At 37.5% G+C, this 19,563-nt stretch overlaps 1 protein-coding gene across 1 annotated transcript in view; it reads right to left on the bottom strand.

Moving 5' to 3' along the window:
- The window catches only part of CUBN (cubilin), a 280,069-nt gene that overhangs the window by 95,517 nt on the left and 164,989 nt on the right, over positions 1 to 19,563 (bottom strand). Inside the window, 5 exon segments of the mRNA XM_032622320.1 lie at positions 2,538 to 2,684; positions 5,765 to 5,962; positions 12,086 to 12,278; positions 13,895 to 14,079; positions 15,346 to 15,551. Coding sequence (XP_032478211.1) covers positions 2,538 to 2,684; positions 5,765 to 5,962; positions 12,086 to 12,278; positions 13,895 to 14,079; positions 15,346 to 15,551 — 929 coding nt within the window.

Below are 19,563 nucleotides of genomic sequence, written 5' to 3'. Positions count from 1 at the left end.
TTTGTTTCTAAGATACGGATGTAGAAGTAAGCAGTGGAGACAAATCCCTTAACTTTCATGAAGCTTACTTTGTAGAGGAGTCAGACGTACAACAAACACCTACATAATTAATATGTGAGGTGGTGATAAGTTCTACAAAGAAAGATGAACGGGGAGAGGGAAAATGAACTATACTGCCTGAGGCAGTTAGCGAAGGCCACGTTACTGCAGTCATATCCGAGCAGAGACCTGATTGAAATGGGGGATCGCATCCTAAGTGAAGTAAGTCAGACAGAGAAAGACAAATCCCATTTATCATGTTTATGTGGAATCTCAAATACGCCACAAATGAACCTGCCTATGGAACAGAAACAGACTCACAAAGAGAACAAACCTATGGTTACCAAAGGGGAAAGGCGGGGTGGGGGGGGGGGCGGTAGGGATAACTTTGGAGTTTGGGGTTAGCGGATACAAACTACTATATATAAAACAGATAAACAGGGGCTTCCCTGGTGGCGCAGTGGTTGAGAGTCCGCCTGCCGATGCAGGGGACACGGGTTCGTGCCCCGGTCCGGGAAGAACCCACATGCCGCGGAGCGTGAGCCATGGCTGCTGAGTCTGCGCTCCGCAACGGGAGAGGCCGCAACGGTGAGAGGCCCGCGTACCGCAAAAAATAAAAAAAAACAAAAAAAAACAATTAAAAAAAAAAAAAAAAAAAAAAAAAAAGATAAACAACAAGGTCCTTCTGTATAACACTGGGAACTATATTCAATGTCCTGTGATAAACCATAATGGAAAAGAATATGAAAAAGAGTGTATGTCTACGTATAACTGAGTCACTTTGCTGTACAGCAGACATTAACACAATACTGTAAATCAACTATACTTCCATAAAATCAATTAAAAAAAGAAAAAGAGAGACGGGGAATCAAGACATAAGACTGTTTGAGAGAAGAGCACTACAGTCCAGAAAACAGCTGGCGTGAAGGCTGCTGTGTTAGTGGGTGCATCACAGAAGTCAGAATGCATGAGGCCAAATGAGAGACCAAAATGGTTAGCCCGGTAGGCCGTGCAGGACACTGCAAGGGCTTATTCTGAGTAAGAAGAGGAACACATTGAAGCGTTTCGAGCATCAGAATGGCATGATTTGACTTAACATTTTAAAGACTCACTCTGTCTGCAATACTTGAACTCTAAGGAAGGGCAGGGCAAAGCAGAAGCAAGAGGTCCAGGACGGGGGTGGCTTCCTGAGTCCAAGGAGGGTTGACAGATGCCTGGACTAGGGTGGCAGAGCAGTAGAAATGGGGAGAAGTGGTTGGACTCTGGATATACTGCGAGGGTGGGACCACTGTGGTTTGTTGATGAATGGGATTGATGGAGCCAGAAAAGAAGAATCAACGGTGATGCAAGCTTCCTGGCTTAAATAGCTGGAAGAATGTACTTTCCACTTCCTAAAATCGAGAAGACTGTGGAATGAACAAGTCTGGGGCTGGGGGAGGTAATAAATGGTGGGAGGCAAGAGTTAGTTTCCCACATGTTAACTCACACAGCGTGAGCTGTCACGCACATGTCCACGAGCCACGTGACAGAGAGGGAGAAGTTCGAGCTGAGAAGAGAGCGATGCAGTAGACGCTTATTTGCCAGCTGTCAGGGACCGACCAGAGCATCAGTGAGTGAGGGCAGGGAGCTCACACGGCCCGTTAAAACGCAGAGGTGGAAATTTACCTTAGGTCTGTCTAATTCCCAAGCCCATTCTCCTAAACCACTCTGCAGCTGTCCCCCCCTTGACTGTGAGGACGACCGTTTATCTTCAACTGGTCCCTACTCTATAAAAGGCATACATAATCCTGGAGAAAACATTCGTTTTTCATGTCTAGATTGATAATCTACTTTAAAATTAGGTTTTTCAGTTAAAAATATGAGACTTTAGAAATGTCACATTCTGTGGGCTACTTTTTGACTTTAATCCAGTGTGGGTTGAAAATGATTGTTTGGACTTCACATATTGTCAAGTTTTGAAAGTCTCGATCATACTCCACACGACAGCCTGCCACACATGATGCCCATTGTCAGACTCACCAAATCCATATTTCAAGAGCAAACAAACTCTTCCTGCCAACCTTTAAATGAATCATTTCAACCAAGGGGTTTATGACAATACCTCCTACATTACCTTGGTTATTTCTTAGGTTGAAGATAACTCTGACTTACTGCTTCTTTCATGTGTTATGGGTATGTACTGTCTTCTGGTTCCAGCCATCCTCTAGGCTGAAATTTTGTTTTAAACATCTTTCTCTTGTGCCTACCGTGGAGGGAAGATGCCCTGCCCAAAGAACTGAAGATGGGGGACCATTCACAAATGTGGCCAGTTTCTTTCTTTTTTTTTTTTTTTTAAGACTTAATAACCTGACATCAGCATAACCCCCAGAGGCTGGGCAGAGACCTGTGCGCTCTGACTTAGAACCTGTGTCCTGGCATTGAAACATGAGCAGCGTGTGTTAGGGAGAGAGCAAGAGGAAGATGAGATGAAATGAATTAGAACCATGAGAACATATTACTCTTGTGAAACGATGCATTAAAGCCCGCCCTGGTTACACTGAAGTCCGAGGTGAAGTGGATCACCATGTGCTCTCCAGTAGACCGGATGGGCCCAGGGATGTCTCTGCCACAGAGAACTGCTAGCTCCTGGGCCATGCTGTTGTCTCCTACGACCAAAGAGAGGAAATGTCAGTGTAAAAATATGTCGTCTTAAGAGTCTCCTCCACAACTTACTTACAAAACAGAAATAGAGTCACAGATACAGAAAACAAACTTATGGTTACCAGGGAGGAATGGGGTTGCAGAGGGATAAACTGGGAGATTGGGCTGGACATAGACACACTACTCTATATAAAGTAGATACCTAATAAGGACCTACTGTATAGCACAGGGAACTCTACTCAATACTCTGTAATGACCTATATGGAAAAGAATCTAAAAAAGAGTGGATACAGGCATACGTATAACTGATGCACTTTGCTGGACACCTGAAACCAACACAACACTGTAAATCAACTAAACTCCAATAAAACTTTTTAAAAAAGAGTATCCTCCACCATCATTGCAACCCAGCCAAAGTGCCTCACACATTATTCTCAAAACACCCCCATTCCTAGGAGGCAGCAGGATTACCAAATAAGGGACATTCCAGGGGTTACATCATTGTGGCTCCAGTTTGTAACGGTGCCGCCTGTCTTTTTCTTTAACCTTTTCAATAACAACTTCTTTGCCAGTTCCCACTGCCTTTCCAAAAACTGGCTGACAGTTCTTCCTGGAACGAAAACTCAAAATGAGAGGACGTGAGACTGGGAAGTAGCTGAGGACCAGTGCTGATATGTGCAGTAGATTCTGATCTAAACTATTCTGACTGCTGAAGGTCAAGTATCTAAAAAAAAAAAAAGGTTTGATTCTTCAGCCCCAGATCCGATGCTAATGTTATAAGGTCATTTGCCCCGAAATCTGCCTTCACCTTCAGAGGGGTTTTCTTTTTTCTTTTCATTATTTTGTTGTTCATTGTTTGTTTTGCCATTACAAGAACACACTTCTCTCCACGTGTGGAGGATGAAAAAAGATAGTGCCGGCAAATGTGCACCTCCAGAGACATCAATGAGAGCTGGGTAACCCCCAAGCCCCTTTTTCCTTTGGCTTTTCTCTTGATTATAAATTTTGATCAGAACAACTGTCTCAGTCAAAGCCTGAATGGAGCAAGGACTTAGATTCCTTGGCTGGGAAAATATGTTGTTTTTTCCCTAAGGCAGAGAATTAATTAATTTGAAACTTAAAAAAAGACAAAAATAGAATATGAGACATGAGGAAATTTGTCCTTTCACTCAACTAGCAAAATGATTCTTTTTTGACATTGGCCACAACCTAAAATTTACTCATTATTAACTAGTGTAGAAAACAAGTTATCAAATGTAGTAGCACAGCTATAAATACACGATGCTTGGAAAGGCATTCTTTACAGGGGTTCTGACCTCTGGAAACTTCTGCATTTTTTATCATTCAAAAATTTATCTGTGACTCCTTTTGCATTCTTATCTTCATTATGCTATTTTGCTACACATTTCATCCCAAATCTGTTGACTTATTCTCTAAGTAACTGCATCACAAAGCTTTGAAGCTTATTATATGTTGTTACTTATTTCACATGTGTATATTTTATCTCTCAGTGAGACTGAGTTGGGTCTACTGATTTTCGTTTCTTTCCTAAAGAAAGAAAAAAAAGAGGAAAGATGATAGTTCTGGGCAATGTGCTGGGCAATGTGCTGATAGCAGATAGTTGATAGGAAAAAGGGGGAAAGTTATGGTTTACCCTCTGATCACGTTTGAATGACTGACTTGAGTCTTCACTTACTGCCCAGCTCCTACAGAAGGAAAGTAAAGCACCTCTGCCATTTGATTTTTCTACTATACTTAGTGGGGGTCTACGGTTAAGGGGATAAGGCGGACATGAAAATGCACATTAGCCTCCAGTGGGCCAAAATCAAACACATGCTTTGGTCCCCCAAAAAAAAAAATGCTCTGAAGCTTTTTTCATCAATCGCCAAAATTCAACAAACTGAGAAGTTCATAGAAAACTCTATGCTTCTCATATCTCTTGGAAAATGAGATCCATAACACCGAACCTGCACTCCTAGTAGCTGCCCTTTGATTCTGTCCTCCAGTTTAACACCTTACTAGACGTCACCTGCTGTCTAGGCAGGCACTGGGGTTGCAATATGTGTCATGCAGGGCAGTGGGTCCCCAGCTTCAGAGACTCTACCACCGGGAGGCAGGGACCCGGGTCAGGCGAAGGGAGCACGTCACATCGGGGGCAAAACTTAAGGAGGCGCCCGAGACCTCAGAAATCAAGATAAAAATATTTCAGTACAATATTTCAAAAATTGAAATTTAATGTAAAATGAACAAAATATTAAAATTTTAAATAAAGATAGGATCTGACTCTGTACTTTGTCCAATCCTGCCTTACTCTCCTCACCCCGATCTTAACCTTAACCGGAGACAGATCTAGGACCCATCCAAGTTTCTAGTTTAGTTGGTCTGGGGTGGGGCATAGAATTTGCATCTCTGACAGGTTCCCAGGTGATGCTGATGCTGCTGGTCTGGGGACCTCACTGTAAGAGACACTGACTGGAGGATATGGCCTCCCTATTCTCCTCTGTTCCATGCACATCGTGAAGCACAATTCTGTGCGCCTGGCATTGAAGCATTATTTATATCCCTCGCTCATCGCATAGCAATACCACACCTGGGTACAGAGGAAAAGGTGAAAAAATATTAGCCCTTAATTCTACCCATTCTACCCAGAGATTCAGTACACAATAGAAACTTGAATACATTGCAATTTTAAATACTTTTCACACTTGGATCTTAAAGCCATAGGTATAAAATATCAAGATTTATTTCCATAGCCTTTCAACGAGAAAGCAGCACAACCTGGAAACTCATTTTATAATTTCCTACTTAAACCACAGGGAGTGTTTCCTCTTGGGAATGTAATGCTCTCCCTAACATAGCGTGCGGATTATTTTGTTCCAGGCAATTGAATGCTTTCCTAATGTTCTGCAGAAATGGTGGCCAATTCTAGTATCTCATGCTTTCACTGACCATAATACCTGTGCATTTCCATGCAAATGGATGGAAGCAGTAAACAAGTCTGATTATAATTGAATGTAACTAAATGTGTGTCAGGGTTGAAACTTGGTAGTTTTTTGTTTTATCTTGTTTTTTAAACGTTTCTCACCGTCTCTTATCACAAGTTTATCATAGCTGCATGTACTATGAGATTCAATGTCCAGGGAAAGGATGTTGAGTTCCACAGTAGAACCAGGAGCCTGGATAAGCCACATACAGTCAGCGCCATTACTGTAGCTTTCAGGCCAGCCTGGGGAGTAAAGAAAGACTGGAGCATCTCCTGTCTGCAGGAACCCACCACAAGCACCTGCAGAATGAAAAGCAACATCGTTGAAATACCTCTGGCAGAAAAGAAGGTAGCATTTCACTTGAAAGCCACAGTTCTATACTGAAACAACCAATTGAAACAATTTTCTCAAAGAAATTTATACATATTTTATTAGATCCACTGATTCAGACAGCTGTGATTTCCATAATTTTTTGAAGAAAAACACACTGTATTCTACTTTTTTCACCGTAGTTTTACCACTTAACCCAATTATTAACGAGTGCCTATTATTTGTCAAGCACGAAGTAAGTCCATATGGAAGACCCTGTTATTATCGTTACCAAGGTAGAACTTTGTTCATGTCTCCAGTGTGCTTTAATCTTCACCTTTTTTTAGCATAGCTATTCATCATGTAATTTATATTAGGCAGTTTTGAAAAAATTTTCAATTTGGTGAAGGGAAGCATTCAAAAAAGTTTGTGAGCTTATGATAACAACAGCCTTGTTTTGGTTGTTGTTGTTTGCTTTTGAAATAAGTTTTGCTGAGTTATTATTCACTCACCATAAAATTTACCCTTTTACATAGTTCAGTGGTTTTTAGTATATTCACAAAGTTCTGCAATCGTCACTGCTACCTAATCTTAGAGCACATTTTCACCACCCTGAAAGAAACTGGATACTCTTTACCACTGATTCTCTGTTCTCTACTCCACAAGTCTATGGAAACCACTAGCCTACTTTCTGTCTCTGTGGATTTGCCTATTTAAGACATCTTATATAAATATAATCGTACTGTATGTGGCCTCTTGTGACTGGCTTCATTCCCTTAGCGTGATATTCTAAGGATCATCTGTATTCTAGCATATGTATCAATACTTCTTTCATCTTAAGGCTGAATAGTATTCCACTATACGGATATACCACGTTTAGTTTTTCCATTCATCAGCTGTTCGACATTTGGGTTCTTTCCTCTTTTTCACTATTTATGAATAATGTTTCTATGAACATTCATGTGTAAATTTTTGTGTGGACATATGTTTTCAATTTTCTTAGGTATATAACTAGGAGTGGAACTGCTGGATTGTATGGTAACCCTGTGTTTCAATCTTTGAGAAACTGCTAAACTGTTTTCCAAAGTGGCTGTAGGATTTTACATTTCCACCAGCAATGTACAGATTCTCCACATCTTTGTCAATAATTGTTATTGTCTGCCTTACTGATTATAGCCGTCCTAGTGTTAAATACATATTTTCTAGTATATCACTTTAATTCATTTGTTATTTATTTAACTGTATATTTTCGAGTTTTTTCTGTGTGGTTGTTCAGAGGATTACAACTAACGTCTTAAGTAAAGACAATGTAGTTTGGATTAATATTAACTTAATTTTAATAGTATACAAAACTTGGCTATAATATAACTCCATTCCCACCCACCCCCATCTTTTATGCTATTATTGTCATAAAATTATATATTTAAACATTATAAGACCATCAGAATAGTTTATTATTATTGCCTTATGCAGCTATCTTTAATCAGATAGCAGAAGAAAAGAGCTACAGATGAAAATACATTTATACTGCCTTTATATTTATATATGTAGCTGTCTTCACTACCTACTGTCTAGCAGTAAAGACATGCTAGGGTCATTTCATTTCATTCTGAAAGCCCCCCTTTAGCATTTCCTGTAGCATAGGTCTGCTTGCAATGAATTCTCTCAGTTTTCATTTATCTGGGAATGTTTTAATTTCTACTTAGTTTGGAGGATACATTTTCTGGCTATAGAATTCTTTTTTTTTTTTTTTTTTTTTTTTTTTTTTTTTTTTTTTTTTTTTGCGGTACACGGGCCTCTCACCGCTGTGGCCTCTCCCGCTGCGGAGCACAGGCTCCGGACACGCAGGCTCAGCGGCCATGGCTCACGGGCCCAGCCGCTCCACGGCACGTGGGATCCTCCCGGACCGGGGCACGAACCCGCGTCCCCTGCATCGGCAGGCGGACTCTCAACCACCGCACCACCAGGGAAGCCCTATAGAATTCTTGATCAACAGTTTTTTTACTTCAGCACATTGACTATGTCATCCCACTGCTCTGACCTTCATGGTTTCTGATGAGAAACGAGATGCTAACCCTGTTGAGTATTGTTTTTACAAGATAAGTGATTTTCTCTTCGTGCTTTCAAGATAACCCCTTTTCTTTAGCTTTGATAGTTTGACAGCAGTATGTCTAGGTACAGATCTCACTGAGTTTATCCTACCTGGAATTTTGGGGATTCTTGGATGTGTAGATTAATATTTTTCATCAAATTTGGGATGTGTACAGACATTGTTTCTTCAAGTATTCTTTTTTCCCCTTCCCTCTTTCTTTACCTGGGACTCTCATTATGCATACATATGTTGGTATAAATGATAGTTTCTGAAGCTCTGTATAATTTTCTTCTTTCTTTTCCTCAACAGGATAATCCTAAAGGACCTACATTCAAATTCAGGGATTCTTTCTTCTGCCTGCTCAGATCTGTCATTGAGCCCACCCAGTGAATTTCAACTCCAAAATTTCTAGTTGGTTGCTTTTTCTTTCAAAAATATCTATCACTTTATTGATATCCTCTATTTGGTGAGACATCATTCCCATACTCTTCTTTAAATCTTTAAACATGATTTCTTTTAGTTCTTTAACATATTGACAATAGCTTATTTAAAGTCTTTGTTAAGTACGTCTGACATTTTGGCTTTCTCCAAGACAGTTTCTATGGATTGCTTATATTCCTCTGCATAGGCCATACTTTCCTATTTCTTCATGTGTCTCATAATTTTTTGTTGAAAACCAGACATTTTAAACAATGTAATGTGGCAACTCAACTCTGGAAATCAACCCCTCCCCCAAAGTTTGCTGTCACTGCTCTTTGTTCAGTGGCTTTTGTGTACTAATTCTGTAACGTCTGTGTTAATTGTTGTGTGTAACCACTGAAAGTCTGTGTTCAGGTTAGTGATCAACAACTGATTAAATAGAGATTCCTTTCAAATGTCTTGAACCAGTAATTCTCTCACTTTTCTGAGTGACTGTGTGTGCGTGTGTGTGTGTGTGTGTGTGTACTGGGATACGCCTATATGACTCTAGAAGACAGTTTATAACTCTGCCCTAGAATTCACTTTCTGCTTTCACAGAGCCTCAAGATCCTACAGAGGTGAGAGACTGGGGCCTTCTCGAGTCTCATGTTGGGCATGTTTATAGCCCCGCACATGAGTGGAGCCTTCTATGTTCCCAGAAATATGTCAAAACTTTTCAAAGTCCCCTATGGATATATCACTCCCCAGTTTTTCTTTTTACATTTTTGGTCAGCCTCTTATTAGCTGTAACTGGAATCACTGCCACATGCAGTTGTGATGTTAAGTAACTTGCCACTGACGATTTCTAAAAAACACCCCAGAGACAGGGCTTTTGCGCAGAGCACACTGAGTCAGGTCAGATGAAGACGAGTCCTGAGAATGGAGCTTTTCTAGGAAGCTGCCAGACAGGTTAAATAATAGCAATTCCTTAGGGATAGGATTATTTCTGGAGTTCCAGATCTACTCCACCCCTTCCAGTGGCTGTTAGGCCGCTGGTTTTCATGGCTAACGTGGTTGTGAGGCTATTGTGAGGTTACTGCAAAGCTAGGACAGGGAGAGAGATGGGAATAGGGAAAATTAAGATGCCAGAAAGTTGTCTACTGTCACTCAGACTGAACCATTTTTCTTGAATAAACACTCTTTAGATCACTGCAATTTTTAATTAATTTCCAGAGTTCTCAAAAGTTGATTTAAAAGTTTTTTGCCAGTGTTCTCATTGTTTTTCTGCAAGAATAGATTTTCAGAGGCCTTTACTCCACCATTCCAGAAGTTTATGACTCTTCTACATGTTTGAATCTTGCTAGGGCCACCAAGAAATGAATGTAAAATTTATAGGACTAGGTCCTAATTACTTTATCCTATTACTATATAGGCTGTACAAGTTTAAAAATAAAATAAAGTAAAAGCAATTTCAAAGTATAAGATCCGAATATTATCCAGTATCTTCAAATGTTAAGATTTTCCTTTACATAAAATATTTCTTATCTTGAATTTATAAAAAGCAGTTATCATACTAACTATAAGCTGTTAGTGCTGTTTGTCAAATATTCCATTTTTCCTCACTTCCAAACATACGGTGAAATTGCATTTCCTAATACTTCTGTGGTTGGGTGAGGCCATTTGACCAGTTCTGGTTTATGAATCATAAGCAAAACGACATGTATCACTTTTAAGCTGAACACTTTAAGACTGAGGCATGCCAGGGCTCTCTCTCCTCTTGCCATGATCACAGGTAACGTCCCAAACAATGTCAGATCCAACACCCAGTTAACCCAAGAGGGCAACATGAACAAGTAAGAAGTCTTGTGTTTCTCAGCTATTCAGAGTTTGGAATTATTTGTTACTGCAGCATAACCAAATATGTCCTGACTGATAAGCTAATATTTTCCAACTTGCCATATTTAATTTCCTTCACATGACCCTAGTCCACATTAGGCTCATTTTCCTCTGACTGCTTTTTGCTTTGTCATTTAATCATTTAGTTACTATATCATTATTTAACTGAGTGCTTTATCTTTGCCAATTACTTTTGAACTCTTGGAGAGTAGAGATTATATCTTGGTTTCCTTTCTTAGTTGGTATACACTTACCTCAGCATGTCTATAATAAACCCTCTATAAATATTGGTTGAATTAAATTTTATGTATGTTCGCATAAGGAATGCTAATGTTACAGTGTTTAATATATTAATACAATTTAAAACAGTAAGCTTTTTTTTCACTTTAATGGAAGCGTCAGAATGTGCTATGATCATGAGATAACCATTTACACCAACTAGGGAACTAGTAAACTATAAAATTTTCTTATTCTTTTATTTTTTCCTTTGCTTGTTTTTCATTAAGAGAAATGAGATTTATGATACTATACCATATTCACTCATCCACTTCAATCACATAGTTATGGAATATATGTATGAGAAGAGAACTTTTTTTTTGAGTACTACAATATACTTATTGATATAATGTTTTGCATGAGTGATTTCTTCTGTAACTTGAGATTGGTGGACATAAAAGAAGCTTAACTCAAGTTTACTTATGAGAGCTATCCAGTCTTAAATGGATAGCTCTAAATTACATTTGGCAATCTTGCTGATGGCTCTTTGCTCTTAGATAAATAGATTAATGTTTTAAGGAAGAGTTTCATAGTCAATGCTATGAAAGCACCTTGCAAGAGAGGTGAAAATAACATCTTAGGACAGAATGCTAAGAGGCATTAAATAATATGTAAGTATGAATTACACCTTCAACTGTGATCTCTGTTGGTACAAATTCCCAAGAAGCTAGAAGCAAACAGACTCTCATCTTTTAGGGTCTGTTTAGTCTTAGAACAAGTTCAAAGTCTGAGTACTCTTCAATGAGATCCAATGATAATATGTCCCAATCAAATATTTCAAGGAGTGAGAATATACCATAAGAAATATCTGCTGAATTTATTCTACGTCAACCCTCAAATTCACAAGAGCCATTCAAAAGTGTTTAAACAAATTTTCAAAAGAAAAGTGCAGTCTCCCAAAACACAGCTTACTGAGGGAATTTTAAATGTCTTAAAAATAGTAAAATGAAAGCCTAAAATTTAGGCCAACTTTACCTTGAAACATGAGGGTTTACAACCGGCTAAGGACACACTGAAGCATTTCTGAAGGCACACTTAAAAGGTAACATAGAGGTAAAACAGTTACTTGCATTAGTTGATCCTAGTGTGTGTGTGTGTGTGTGTGTGTGTGTGTGTATGTGTGAGAGAGAGTATGGTATTTGCAAACCAAACTTTCAGAGATCTCTAAAGCGATTTCTAGAAATTGTAAGTAGAATATCTTATGGACATCAAACCCTTAACTATTATGGAAAATATAATGGGAAACCAGCATTTTTTTTTTGAAATAAACATCTAATCTCTAAGTATTTATGAAATTCAAAGGACACCTGAACATATGGAGGAAGGGTTTTGAGACTGTAATTACTCTTCTTACTCACTTGTGCATTTGGCCCTTATTAGTGGGAACCTTTGAAATACTAGTCTGCACGTATCAGCCCCTAAAAAGAATTTCATTTATTACCAAACACACCTGTAGCAATGGTAGGTAAAGGTCCAACAGAGGCATTCATTGCAAACCACTCCAAAAGGAATCCTTTCCCTGAGATTGAAGAGTCAGAAGAAAACTGAAATGTCAAAGAACTTCTAGTGGAGCTCAAAGAGCCAGTCTGGGTACCACAATAGGTTCCAATCAGGCGGGAATGAATGCCAGCCCCATCATAAACCTGCATGGAAGGGACAGATAATAGAGCACTGAACTCAGGCAATCACCTCCACTTTTCTTCATAAATAGAAAACCATGAAGTATAAACTATGATTGCAAGTAATTAAATGTGTTTTTAAAGTATCTGTATCTTCCCCGCAGAATTATATTAGTAACCATGCTCCATGTGATATAGCTCATTATTCGATTTACAGTAAAACTTATGGGTGGAAAAGTAGGAACAGGATAGTGGCACAACAGTGCCTATGAAATGTGCTTTGGGGCCACAAAAGGGAGGAATTAGGAAGAAAGGGGGAAAGTCACAAGAAAAAGGAAAAGTCTAATGAGAGAAAGTGGCCAGGTATCCTGAAGGAGTTCACATTTCCAAAGAAGTAAAGAAGCAGAATTAATAACAGCAACAGAATCACAGCTTGTGAGGGCTCAGCATACTCAAAGCACACAAGAAATCTCTTTCATTTGGTCGAAAATGTTAGATTACATAGTTAGAGACATATTTTGTGATAGTTTCCAAACACGTAATCTTGAGCACGTTTATTTTTTTCTTCACATGTGGGTGGATCTCTCCAATTACATTTCATATCCTTCCCTCCATCTTGTAAATAATTTGAACAAGTTCGTTATAAGTGCTATTACATATTTCTCTATTGAAGCTACTATATAAGCTCAGATTTCAAATTAGCTAATAATTATTTCCAACTTACTGAGCATCTATCAAGTACTAGGTTCTATGTGAAGCACTGTGGACCTAAAATGAATAAGACAGAATCTCGGCCCTCAAGAATCTGATAGTAAAATAGTGAAACCCTTAGAAGCAGAAAGTAGAATGGTGTTTACCAGGAGATGCGGGGAGCGGGGAACAGGGAGGTGGTCAAAGGGTACAAAGTTTCAGTTATGCAAGATTAATAATTCTGAAGATCTAATGTAGAACAATGTGACTATAGCTAATATTACCATGTATATACTTGAAATTTGCTAAGAGGGTAAATCTTAAGTATTCTCACCACACCAGAAACAAAGAAAGAAGATGGTAACCATTTGAGGTGATGGATATGTTAATTAGCTTGATTGTGATTATTATTTTACAATGTAAAATTGTAAAATATCATATATCAAAAGACCTAGTTGTACATCTTAAATATATATAATATTTATTTGTCAAATATACCTCAATAAAACTGTATAAAAAATAATCTGATAGTGTTTCTGGAATTGATGCAGTTGCCAATGTCTGGATGGCAATGATCGCCACAATTTTTATATACTTATATTTACTTACTTTAAAATGATTGTTCAAATTTTTAACACTCTAACAGGAGAATAAACAGGGTAATGGGATATAAGATAGAATAAATTCTTAATTAAGACACATACACATGCTTAGATAAAGCCCAACAGAAAGATTACAATAATGCGGAAAAAAAGTTAGTTACAGAATCAAAGATAATAATTATACTGTCAGAATCACCATTGTTCAGGTAACCTGGAAGGGGTATTCGTGATGTAGGGTAGACCATCCCCTACGACTTGTAAATGCTTGAATAGACATTAACTTGGATCTATGGTTGCCAATAGCAAGTCACCAAAATGTATAAACATCAGTTGCTCTTGGAAACTCACCTTTAGTTTGTCATAATAGCAGTTGAGTGTTGCCTCCATGTCCATCTCCAAGATTCTACCATGGATAACCTGAGATTCATTCACATTCACTGTCCAATGGTAATTGGAGTTGGGGGGGTAATTTCCGGGCCATAAGGGAGAGGCAATTTTCCCGTGAGTTCCCACAATATTATCATTGCCAAATACTAGGAAGAAAAACAGAGTAGTAAATCAGACCTACTTAGAACAGCTCTTTAGTCAAATGAAAGAAACAAAAGGCAAGGGGTGTTAAAAAGGATGGACTTCTAATTGACTGCAATTTCTTTTTTTTTTTTTTTTTTTTTTGCAATTTCTTTTCTGAACACTGAAAGAAATACTGCTTCCCTTTTGGTTTCTCTGCTATCTATTAATTCTTTGGAGAAGGGTGATATGGTGAATGGAATTCCATCTCCTTAGAAGACCACATGGTGTGAAAACAAGCAATCACGTCCCATGTAAAATTGGGTTCCCAGACCCCAGGGAACTTGGTGACTTGGGAAGGGGTATCACCAGCCCTGTTCTATAATTTTGGTTTACCTATTTTGCTTCATGTTAAAAAAGAACGAAACACGTTTTTTTTTTTTTTTTCTTTAACTATGTAAGAGAAACTGACATTTTCAAACAACATATAGAGTAGCTATTAATATTTAACATTTTATCCTATTAGAAGAATATCCTGTTATTACAATATCTGAGCACTTAGGAATATCCTAAAGTAATAGTAAACGTTTCTTGTGTTTTTTTAAATTAATTTTTATTGGAGTCTAGTTAATTTAAAATTTGTGTTAGTTTCTGCTGTAAAGCAAAGTGAATCAGTTATACATATACATATATCCACTCTTTTTTAGATTCTTTTCCCATATAGGTCATCATGGAGTCTGGAGTAGAGTTCCCTGTGCTATACAGTAGGTCCTGATTAGTGATCTATTTTATGTATAGTAGTGCATATATGTCAATCCCAATCTCCCAGTTTATCCCTCCCCCCTTCCCCTTTCCTCCTGGTAACCGTAAGTTTGCTTTCTACATCTGTGACTCTATTTCTGTTTCGTAAATGGGTTCATTTGTACCAGAGTAAACATTTTTAACTTGAGGAATATAGAGTTTATGGGATCAAATGAAACACATTTGATATAAGTATACCAAACTGAAACGATGATACATTAGAAAACTCTCTATTGCAATATCATGAAAAATGTTTAACTTAAAATTAGGTAGACACTAGAGCTTTAAAAGAATGTTAGAACCACTGAGAATGCTCTCCCTGGCTCTTAATGAGTCATTCATATATAATTTAATTTTTCTAGTATATAAAGTAATTCCACAGAGACATTAAATATAGGGGAATTGTTCTTAATGCATTACTGAAAATATTGCTATCCTTCTAGTTTGTAGGACACATTCTGGAAGCCATCACTAAAACAGAACCAACTCACTGTTGGTAAATGCAGCCTGGAAGCCCACGCCACTGCCTGAGCCATCGGAGACAAATCTGACCCACAGGATGTGCCCAAGAATGGATGAATAATTGAGAGGGAGGACGTTTCCACAGTATCGTCCCACCAGGCGACCAGTGGCGTTTCCTTCCCGGATCTCCACAAAATCTCTGCTACAGTCTTGAGACTCCTCCACCTGGAAAGTTCTGATTGGAAGAAACAAAATTAGGGATTTAACTGATAAAATAAATTTTGGGATTATCCTGAATCACTTGCTGGGTTGACCTGTTTGGTTTTTAAATTTTTTCTTTAACTTTAATCACAGTGTCTTTTGGCTAACTCAAAACATTTCTTACACTCAAATTTGTTGAAATGGTGATTCAAGAGATAGAAGACAATTAATACACTGCCTTCAGGGAGTTTTCTTTCTGGGGGAAAATTGGGCAACAAGATAGAAAAAAAACAGAATATAGAAGACAGAATATCATGCCATCAGAGTTATTTTGAGGCAGAGGTATCACATGCAATTGTGAGGTTTAGTAATAGCTTGATGGAGAGATTTTTTTTTAAGATGGAAATGTAAGCATAAGCTGGATTTAAGGTGCAAAAATGGTGGGCAGGGAATGCGTGCTAACCAAAGCACACATGCAGAAAGAGTGGGACATATTTAGAAATCTGTGAGAGGTCTCGTTTGGTTAGAATACTGGGTACCTTTAAGAAAACATTAGAAGACATAGCTGGAGCAGTATGATGGGTTAATTTTGGGAGAGCTTAAATGCCAATCAAAGGCATCTGTACTTAATTTCTGTAAAGGTAGAAAAAAACATGGCATTTGCACTAAAACGGGCTAGCGTTCAAGCATGGCATAGTCAACTTCTTTATGTTCTGCAATTATGATGACATGGGGGAATGGAGGGTGGGAAATAAGATCTACCTCATGTAATTGTCATTAGTCACATATATAAAGAGTCTGGAACACGTAGATGCTAAATGAATGCCTTTAAAAATTGGCCTCAATGCTTAAAAAACTTGGATATAATCAAGGTAATATGGTGTTGGTGGGAGGGTAGACAAATAGATAAATATAATAGAAGAGATGGTCCAGAGAAGGATCCACAAGTATAAAGTCAATTCGACCCAATTCATGGTGCCAAGTTTGGGCTTCAGAAGAGACTCTGAGGCTGTATTTGGAAATCACCTGTACGCATATGAAAACAGCTGAAAACATGGCTAGATTGGGGGTTTAGAAATGTAAAAGTGGGGAGTGATACATAGAGAGAGAGAGAAGAGATAAGAGCAGAAGCTTAGGGAACACCCATATTTTGAATTCAGTGAAAGGAAGAGGAAGCAATAAACCCAAGAATAGTCTGGAAAGTAGGATAAAAACAAGATCAGTGTCATGTCACAGAAGCCAAGAGAAAATTAAGGAGAGAGTGATGAAGAGTGTCATATGACAGAAAGATCCAGGATTAAGAACAGGTTATAGCAGGGGTCCCCAACCCCCGAGCAGGCAAGCAAATGAAGCTTCATCTGCTGCTCTGAGTCTCTCTGCATCACTCACAGTACCGCCTGAACCATCCCCCCCACCCTCCCACACCAAGTCCATGGAAAAATTGTCTTCCATGAAACCGGTCTCTGGTGCCAAAAAGGTTGGGGACCGTTGGGCTATAGGATTTGGTTAATCAAAGTAAATTAGTAACTTTTAAAGGAGCAGTTTTAGAGGGTCCACTATAGGATTATTTTTCACACATATTAAGGAGTAAATTAGATGATTTTTGGTGATTTCCATAAGATGATGAATTACAATAACAACAAGACAATAACAAGCTTTCTATAACACCCAACAATTAGAATTTATAAATTCTCTATATTTATATTTTTCATGTGCCCATTAACATGCATAAAAATGTATCAATATATAGTTGACAACACACCAAGTCTCAGAAAATATTAAAACTATTAAAAAATATGTTCTCTGACCACTATAGAATAAAATTAGAACAGGGTAATAAAGAGATAACAAAGAGATCCCGCAATTTGGATATGTAAAACAAATTTCTATATAAACCATGTGTTAAACAAGAAATCATAATGGCAATTTAGAATATATCTAGGACTGAATGAGAGTGAACACATTATGTATTCAAACAGGCAGACTTGAGCAGTAGAAGTGTGCTTGGCCCATAAAACTTAGGGAGTGTAGTCAAAGCATTATTTAGAGGGAAATTTATAGCCTTAAATGTTTATGGTAAAAAAGAACTAATACTAAGAAAAGTGGACTAGATGTCTAATCCCAGAAGTTAGTAAAACAAAAAACAAACATACAAACCGCAAAAAGGAAGTAGAAGAAATAACACAACAACATCTGAAATTAGTGAAACAGAAATGTAGAAAATACTAGAAAAGATTAAGAAACCAAAAGCTATTCTTTTGATAAGACTAACGAAGTATAAACCTCCAATAAGACTGACCAATAACAGAAGAAAGCTTAAGCGAACAATATTACTAATAAGAAAAAGACAAAACAACAGATATACTAGAAATTTTTAAAATTATAATGAAATTTACTAAAAACCTATGCCACTAAATTTGAACTTAGACAATTTTTATAAAAATACAATACTATAACTAGTTGAAGAAAAAAATGGAAAAACCTAAAAATACCATTAAATCAAAAAATGTCAGTATTAAAAATTGCCTGCAGACAAAAGGAAACAAATACCTGAGCCCAGATTATTTTATAGAGGAACTCTACCAAAGCTTCAATAAGTCAGTATCCCAATCCTAATCTTGTGTATATTGTAAAAAAAAAAAAAAAAAAAAATTGAAAAGAGGGGACAGAGTCCAACTTATTTATGAATTTAATATAATCGTGGAAGCAAAATCAGTCAAGGGAGTCAAAGAAAGAAAAAGTTTAAGTCAATCTCACTTAATGCCGATGAAAAATCTTACATAAAATATTAGCTAAATCAATCCATCAATCTGTAAAATATGTAAATCTTAATAAGGTTGGACTCACAATGGTTTAAGATGAAAAGATCTATTACAACAATTCAACACACACACGTACACACAAAGATTTAAAGAGAAAAAAAGATGCAAAAATATATGAAGGGAGAATCAGTGACAATTGCAGTAAAGCATTCGCTAAAACTGAACACCCATTCATCATAAAAACTCTTAGAAAATTAGGAATAGAGGGACATTTTCTCAGCCGGATGAGAACTGCCCACCAAACACCTACAGCAAATATACTTAGAGGTAAACGTTTTTAAACATTTCTTTTAAGTAAGAAACAACACAAGAAAGCTTGCTCATCACTTTGTTGCACAGTGTACTTAAGGGTTCTCCAGGGCAATAAGACAGGGAAAGGGGGAATGGTTGTAAGAATTGGAAAGGAAGTGCTATAAATCAATATTCAAGAGCACTCATTCATTCGTAAATATCTACCGAGCACCTTAACATGTCAGGTCCTTTTCTAGGCACTGAAGATAGAGTAGCAGACAAGAGACAAAATTTTGGGTGATTCTAGAGAATGGAACAGTGGTAGGATAAGATAATATGCAAATTTACAATGCTTGGTGTCAGTCTATTTATCTCTTGCAAAAATAAAATACAGTGTGTGTGTGTGTGTGTGAAAAAACAAAACAAACAAACAAAAAAGGATAATATGCAAAAATTAATAGGGTTTCCTTATACCAGCGAATGAAAATTTACAAGATGTAACTTAGTCAACACTCATTCAACAATATTTGTCTCTCTACTATATTGCCAAACACTGGGACAGGACAATGAAGAAAACAGACAATGTTCCTTCCTTCGGGGAGCTTACATTCTAGAAGGAGAGATAGATAATAAACAAATAAATAGAAATATAATGAGGTAGTGATATGCTCTAGGAGGAAAAAACCAAGTGATTAAGGAGGGTTATTTTAGGTAAGGTGGACAGGGTACATCCATAATTTTTAAATGGGCACCATTTTTAATAGCAACAAAAGATAAGATGCCTAGGAATAAATGTAACATGATATCTATAAGACTTTTATGGAAAAAATACGAAATTTTAGTGAAGGACATAAAAGAAGACTGAATAAATGGAAAGATACTCCAAGTTCAGTATGAAGAGTCAATAAAGATTCTCCCCAAATTAATCTATAAATTCAATGTATTTCCAGTAAAATCAATAAGTATGATTGCATTTATGTAAATGTAAAACAG

This window comes from Phocoena sinus, chromosome 2 (assembly GCF_008692025.1).
Source record: "Phocoena sinus isolate mPhoSin1 chromosome 2, mPhoSin1.pri, whole genome shotgun sequence".
In the NCBI taxonomy this organism is placed as follows: Eukaryota; Metazoa; Chordata; class Mammalia; order Artiodactyla; family Phocoenidae; genus Phocoena; species Phocoena sinus.
The sequence above is the reverse complement of the archived record's forward strand: the minus strand, read 5'-3'. Positions and strand labels throughout refer to the sequence as shown.